Raw genomic sequence first — 7396 nt, forward strand, 5'->3', positions numbered from 1 at the left:
GCACTGCAACTTAAAACACCTACAAATAGAAAAATGCTGCAAAATTACACAAAACACAATGGAAGTTGGATAAAACACAATAGCATATATAAAAATATATATTTTATATAATATATTTTTTAAACTGTTATGTTTGTTGGGTTGACCTACAGCGATGACTTAAAGCCACAAAAGGAAGTCTGCTAACTGCAGTTTGTCCTTATTTTTTTATGGTTTTTTTTTTTTACTTTACAATTTTACAGATTTGTGTAGTTTTTCGTAGCTTCAAGCAGCTTTTTGTGGATATACACACATCCATGTTGTATCACAGTTAATTAGCATAATCGGAGGGAAAAAATATAAAGTTCTAGTTGTATAAAATCTGTTTTAAACTGCTCTGCCTTACTGCCTTATACTAAAGGGGTAGTAGAAAAAGACAGAAAACGAGGCATGTAAAACACATCTACAGTCGGTGTGCACTTTATGAGGTGAAACAGTATACTTTAATGCAGTCCAGGACACCTGTGCCCCCAAAATATTCACTTTTATGATGCTTGTAATGTTTGGTTTTTCCTTATATAGTCACACAGGCGTTGATTTGGTTATATTATAGCACGAGAGGTCACAGCTAGTGTTTTAGAAAATACTTTCAAGCATTTGGAGGTCATTTTAAACACATGTGCTCCTCTCTGTGCATTCGCAGTAGCAGTTCGGCCAAATCAAATATCTAACGTACACGTTATTTGCCCAGTTAGAATGGTTTATTTTGCTTTAAATCTCCTCGGCAGTAGGAGACATCACCCTGCTGTTTGCAGGAAAGAGCGCAGTCAGTCATCAGGGACTGATGGTTAAAACTGATATAACCTCCACAGTATTTTTCCACTACAGCGGGACTTTGGCCCGCTCAGACATCTGGTCTGGAAGATTCTGCTGAGTCTGCAGAGAAGAAAGATTAACTTATTTTTTATGGTTTGTGGAGATTTACTTTGCATGCCTCTCTCTGTTTTATATTTTAGCTTGAACTCTTTTTCTGATAAGTTATTTTGATCCCTTTTTGGCTGCTTGTTTCTGCCATTTGCCTGTTTCCTTGTGGAACTCAAACTTATTTAGTTTTCTACAATTATGACCCCGATATCTTTCACTCCAAAAGTGCACCTTTTTTTTTTTTTTCTAGCTCCCATAACTTTACTTAACCCAGAAAACTGCTGGATTGAATAGGAGCCCGGTGGAAAATGTAAAAGGAATTTTCAGAGACGACATCCAATAACAAAAGAAGTAAAAAACCCCTAGAAAAGCTTAAGTGACATTCAGAAAAAAAGATAAAATGAAGATAAAACAGTACAATAAAATAAATAAATGGTAATTTATTTATTCATTTTGAGAATTGTGCACACAAAACCTTCCATATAAACATATTGTTTCTTCGTTCCTTATTTATGCACACATTTGCTAAAATGACGCAAGTAAATCGATGATTTTAAACCGCACTTTATTAATTCTCACATTTTATGACTGGATCCTCGTAGAAACTCTTCTTCCCTCTTGTGCATCTTTGCAGATATTTGGATAGTTATTTTGAAGCCTCTGTCCAAATGAATGAGGAGAGATGCCCTAAAAATCATGGTCAGAAAATGCATGAAACTTTCATTCAAATATGATTTAAAAAGAAAATGCCTAAAGTTAGGTAACTTTGCAGAAAAAGAAAAAAATGAAAACCTATTGGCCAGTGAAGTTAACACTGCTTTGAAAGCAAAAACAAGGAGAACCAGATCCAGGTTATTACTGATACGGGTTCTAACCTCTGTTGTCGTCTTCTCTCGTAGAAAATTGACGCACAGGCGATCGAGGAGTTCTACGGTCTGACCTCGGACATTTCCAAGAACTCTGAGTCAGGATACATCCTGTTCTACCAGTCCAGAGACTGAACCAAGGCGGTCGTAAGTCCCCAACAGACTGTCACTCAACAGAGGGGGGAGGGGCTTATGGCAGCCACCTGCTCCGCCCTCACTTAAGTATCCAGGCTTATTTCCTGTAGGCGGAGCTACACTGGAGCGCCACTCGGGACGGGTTGAGACGTGTGCGGCAGGTCTTGTGACGGCCTTCTGGATTACCGTTCAAATCCTCTGTGTCCACACTGCTGCAGCAGAGCACCTTAAAAAATATATTTTAAAAAAACATCCACTAGAACCCCCCACCCCCCCTGGCAGATTCCACAACACTCGCTTTGCACTGTGGGCAGACTGACCAATCCAAGAGGCTGACATGTGGAGGACGAGCAGGAGGAGATGATGCAGCATAACCAGCTGTTTTGGATGCAACTGGTGTCGGGGGGTTAAGGTCCGAGTCGGCCCTTTTTGTGGCTTGTTGCACTGACACGCAACTCCCCCAAAGATTCCTTTAACGTCTGACGGCACTGTCAGAAGTCCCACCTGTCACAGCAAAACCACTGACACTACCTGTAGTGAGTGAACGGCTTGAATGTGAGCGCGGCGCTTTGATGATAGTTTGCGGTGTTTTGTATAGTGAAGTTTTGCCAATCACGTCCTGCGCAGTGTTACAGGCGATGGTTGAAATGGAAACCAGCCACCAGGGAGGTGCTGATGGAGCTGAAATGTTCCCCACACTCATGAGTAAGGCTCTTTGTTTCAGGTTTAAAATTATTAACTAAAAAAATAAAGAGAAAAAAGTGAAACCAGTTGACCAAAAGTACAATTTGCAGCTTATATAATTTTTTTTTTTTTTAAACAACCCTGTTTAAAGAAAAGAATACTTTGCCACATGTTATATTTTTTAATCCAATCCTTTGGCTCACCAACAGTCCTGTTCTAGATTCCAGAGTGTCTAAAGTGGCTGGTGGTTAAACTTCCTGGTGTGTTGTGCCATTTTGAGCCACTCGTGGTGCCACAGTGGGGGATGGAAAAGAGCTCAAAGGAAGTATTTCAACAGCATAAGCTAATTTTTAAAATGCCAGCTTCTCATGGTTTTGACAGCAAGCACACGCTCCTTTGCTCTCAAGGATGTGTTGTTGTAACATGTCTGACTTTTTTAAAGATGCCACAATATGCACATTTGTATTTTTTTTTTTTCTTTTTAAAGGGACGCACTATGAGACTAATGCTTTTTTTTTCCTTTAAGTCAGCTCTGATATCCACTTTACACACTACATGACATGCAGTGTCGAAGTTTGTCGAGTTTGTCTCATGTGCTTATGGATGCCTCTCTGCGCACACACGCCTTTACCCTTCTACAGCTGGTTCATCTCGCAGTTTCAGCCACGCTCAGGCCAATTTTGACTCTGGCTTAAGTGTTTTTCGTGCAGCTGCAGCTGTGGCAGGCAGTCAGGTTTTTACATAACACGTTTTCCACTCCAGAATCGTAAATTGCAGCCTTTGGTAACGCTGAGTGATGCTAAAGGTCTGCGGATGTGATCCGCTGATGCTCGGCTACACAGTTTATTTTATTGCAGTAAGACCGTCTCTTTCTCATGTTTGTCTCGGACGCTTTCAAATGGCTTCCCCTCCTCAGCATCAACAGCAGCTTCAGATTTAGTGGCGAAGCATCCTGTGAGATGAGATGCATCGTGGTTATCTTACTGTTTCTGAAATGCTCATTAAATTGCAGCCTGGGCAGTTGCATTAAATTGAGTTACTTGAATGTTAGCGCTACTCTGGGCAGCTGATTGAAGCTAATTAATCAGCTGAGCATTTAGTGATTCCAGTAAGTAGTCACTTCAAGTGATCACATAACTGGATAATTTTGGGCAGGATTTCTTCTTCCTTAGTTTAAAAAAAAAGAAAGAAAAAAAAAGTAAAACTTGCATATGTAGGTAGGTTAGACGAAAAATGATTAACTGCAGTCTTCCTTTAGAGGGGTAAAAGTGGAGAACTGGGTTACATAGTAAAATTCATAAGTATAACCAAGATTTATGTTTACTTTCTCTCTTCTTATTTCAGGATATTAGAGATTAATGTGTTTGTGTAGGTTCTCGGTCATCCAGGTGATGTTGGTCTTGACAGCTTTAAGGAAGAAACTGCACTTATTCACTGCACTACTTCCAAAGGGTCGACCCCCATTAGGGGTTAAAAACCTGAGAGACACCTTTTGCATTTAGAACTTTTTCAAGCTCTCTTTACTACAGATTCACCTTAAAACTGCTGACAGGCTCTGCTGCCGTCTTAGTGGTGCCGAATTCAGATTGTTAAGGCTTCAGTCACACAGGCCTGCAGACAGGTCGGTGATCATCCGGTGACCAAAAGTTTATCCTCCAACCAGTTGGCAAGTGGTTGCTTGCTTTTGCCAGGGTACTGCATCCAAAACCTCCAACTTGTGGTCGCTTTATCGATATTTGACTTTAAAGGTCTCAGTTTTCCAGTTTGCGTCACACATTTTGCAGTTGCACTGTCAGCTGTCGAGTATTTTGTGAGTCCTTCATGCAAACTACCGGTGACCACGGCAACCTGCTAGCAACCAAAGAAATCGCAAGGGGGCTTTCGGTGCAGCGCCGTATACCTCTTTGGGACCAGTTCCATGCTAGCTACTGAAGGCAACCACTTGCCAACCCATCTAGGAACATACAATTTTCCCTAGCAACCAATGGTTGCCAAATGCCGCCAGCTGGTCTCTAGGGCTGTGTGTCCAGTACAGCCACAGAACACAGAAAATGAAGTGTTTTTTGGTCTGTGGTTTTTTTTTTTTTTTTTTTTTTTTTTTTTTTTTTTTTGTCCTTAAAATGTCTGAAGGTCCAGCGTCACATCTTCCAGTTGCTTTCGAATAAAACTTTCTGAATTTAAGATTTCAAGGGTCACATCATGTTTGACATATTTGCTTTACACACAACATAAAGATTTATCAAAAGAAATAAAAATGCAGTACGTATGAACAAAACTGACTGCCTGTTTGAACTCAGGTCTTCAAATTACTGCATTTCTCTAGTATGATGAAGACCAAATATTTAAAGATATTAAACTTGCCAACTTTGAGAAACAGAATTAAAACTTACAAACAGGGTTTGATTGAGTTGATCTGAGGAGAAGCAGAAGCCATTTTAAAGCCTCGGTCTCGCTTTCCAGCTGTGGGTTAACCCTTTCCGCCTCCGTTATTTTCTTATTAATTGCACAAACCAAATATAGTTACCTTTTTTTTTTTTTTTTTTTTTTTTTTCTCACCCCAGTTTAGTTATTTTGTTGTATATTTTACACTGCCAAGCTGATAAGCCTCCATGCTATCACTCCTTCGTAACAGAGCTGCAGCAGATGCAAAGCGGATTTGGAAAAAAAGCTCTATGCAGCCTTTAAGGTGTTTATATTATATAGCCGTTGAGTTTTGAATGTTAACATGTACAGTCAAATTTTAAAAAAAAAAGAAAAAATAGGGCTGCTGCTTGACCTGTGACATGTGGATTTGGGTGCATCGCAATACGGTGAAGTCGCTGTCTCCGCCTTTAAAACTGAAAAGCACTTTTAAATATTTGTCAGAAAACTTGTCATTTTGTCCTTCAATTGTGCAATTTAGTGAAAGTAACAGCATTCATGCTCGTGGCTGTACAGTGTTTTCACTTTACCACAACCTAGCACTTGTCAAAGTCCTGACTCCCAGAGTTAAAAACTTAACAAATGTAAGGGAATTCAGGTTGAGTCTTGAAGGCATATCACATCCCCCAAAATACTGCAAAGTAATTTTCATTTCTTCAAAGAATGATTTAAGTGCTCTGAAAAGTGGCTAAGTGACACTTTTTATCATCATTCAGGTTTTATGTCCGTACACAGAGCAGCCAAAATATGTTACAAAATAATGTGAGCTTGTGGATTTCTCTCTCTTTGTTGCATAAGCCTTTCTGTTAGTTCTGCCAGCATGAGAAAGTTTAAAGTTGGACGTCGTGCAGCCAGAGCCAGAGCCTTAACCTGCTTTTTCCAACGCATTCTCGTCCAGATGCATCCGTTACACACCAGGTGTCCTCTAGCTTTGGTGCTCTAAGGCTATAATGGCCATGTTGAACACAAATACAGTGCTAATGGGGAGACTGAAGGAGGAGACCCTGTTTTTCACCCAATATGGACCTTTATTGCACACTGGTTAGGTTTAGGTTCTAACAACTACTTTGTGAGATTTAGCCTGTCTAGTTTGCATAAAGTTGCTTTTAGCAGCGCCTATATTGTATTTCCTCAATATAAAGTTGACGTGTGTCCGTTAGCTCGGGATGTTGCAGAATCCTGCAAAATATGGGTTATCCAACCAATCAAGTTATCTTGGTTTCAAGGTAATAGCAATATGACCAATCTAGATCAGGGTAGGTAAAGTTAAATCACTGTCAGCCTCTTCCAAAGTCATTCTGTCCATTTATGTTACATAAAACTACAACTACAAATAGTTTAACTGAACAAATACCTCATTTGGCTCAAAGTTCTCAAATCTGTGTAAGCGACTGGGAGGAGATCGAGCGACTTACTTGACGATGCATCCGAAGCACTTCACTCAATGAGTCAAAGGTTCAAAGTCAACACTATTTCTCTTTCACGTCTGTGCTGCTCTTTAACTAATCAACTTAAAGGAAGTAATCTACATTAAAGGAAAGTGTTGCGCAATTTTTATGTTTTGTTTTTTCTTGGGGGCTTAGTAGTTTTATAACTTTCAGACATCTGAAGAAAGTCATTTTTGGCTGCAAATGACTTGAAACACCAACAGAATCTGTGGACTCTTTAAGTTGCGTTCATACATACCAAATGATGTTTATATTGTTTTTCTTCTTTCTTTTTTTTTTTAAATAAACAAAGTGTAGGTGTACTCAAGATGTAAATAAACACAGACAAGCACAAAAGCACATTATTAGCGAGATGGAAGTCCACAGATTCAGTTGGAAGCCTTTTTTTTTTTTTTTTTTTTAAATATGAAAACCAGAATTCATTGAAACCTTTGGCTGAACAATGTGTTGGATGCTTACGTTGAAGCAAGGCTCTTTTTATTTAAATATTATTATTATTATGAATGTCCATGTTAACGTTTTTCCTTTGATGTTCTGTTTTGTTTTTATTTTTATGTATTTTACTAATTTTGATCGTCTACTGTTGTCTGCTGTATGTAGGCAGCTCTGGAAATCTGAGGATTTATTTTGATCTAATTCGGGGAGTGTGAAGTGAGAGATGTGTACATAAATAATAAATAAATAAATAATTGCTTGCTTGGAATAATCAACAAATCTAGATAAAGAATATTAGTGTACGTTATCTCTCAAAGATACCTTTGTTATGGTTGATATCTTCAATCTGCCTGGTGCTTTAAAAATTGCAAACCCCACCCATCTGGCACGCCGGGCAGGCCAAAACAAACAAACCCAAATATATGGAATGGTCACAATGGAGCTGTGAGTTTATTAACATACACTCACTTTATAGACATTCTCTTATTAGATGTTGGTGTGCAA

The 7396-nt window shown here is 39.1% G+C and overlaps 1 protein-coding gene across 1 annotated transcript in view; it reads left to right on the forward strand.

Annotated features, from left to right (window-relative positions):
• usp12b (ubiquitin specific peptidase 12b) overlaps positions 1-4675 on the forward strand; it is a 26384-nt gene extending 21709 nt beyond the window's left edge. The window contains exon 10 of the mRNA XM_063469448.1: positions 1803-4675. Coding sequence (XP_063325518.1) covers positions 1803-1904 — 102 coding nt within the window. The 3' untranslated portion in view covers positions 1905-4675. The remainder of the gene's footprint in view (positions 1-1802) is intronic.
• The last annotated feature ends 2721 nt before the right edge of the window (positions 4676-7396 follow it).

The sequence above is a fragment of the Pelmatolapia mariae genome, linkage group LG3_W (genome assembly GCF_036321145.2).
Source record: "Pelmatolapia mariae isolate MD_Pm_ZW linkage group LG3_W, Pm_UMD_F_2, whole genome shotgun sequence".
Taxonomy (NCBI): domain Eukaryota; kingdom Metazoa; phylum Chordata; class Actinopteri; order Cichliformes; family Cichlidae; genus Pelmatolapia; species Pelmatolapia mariae.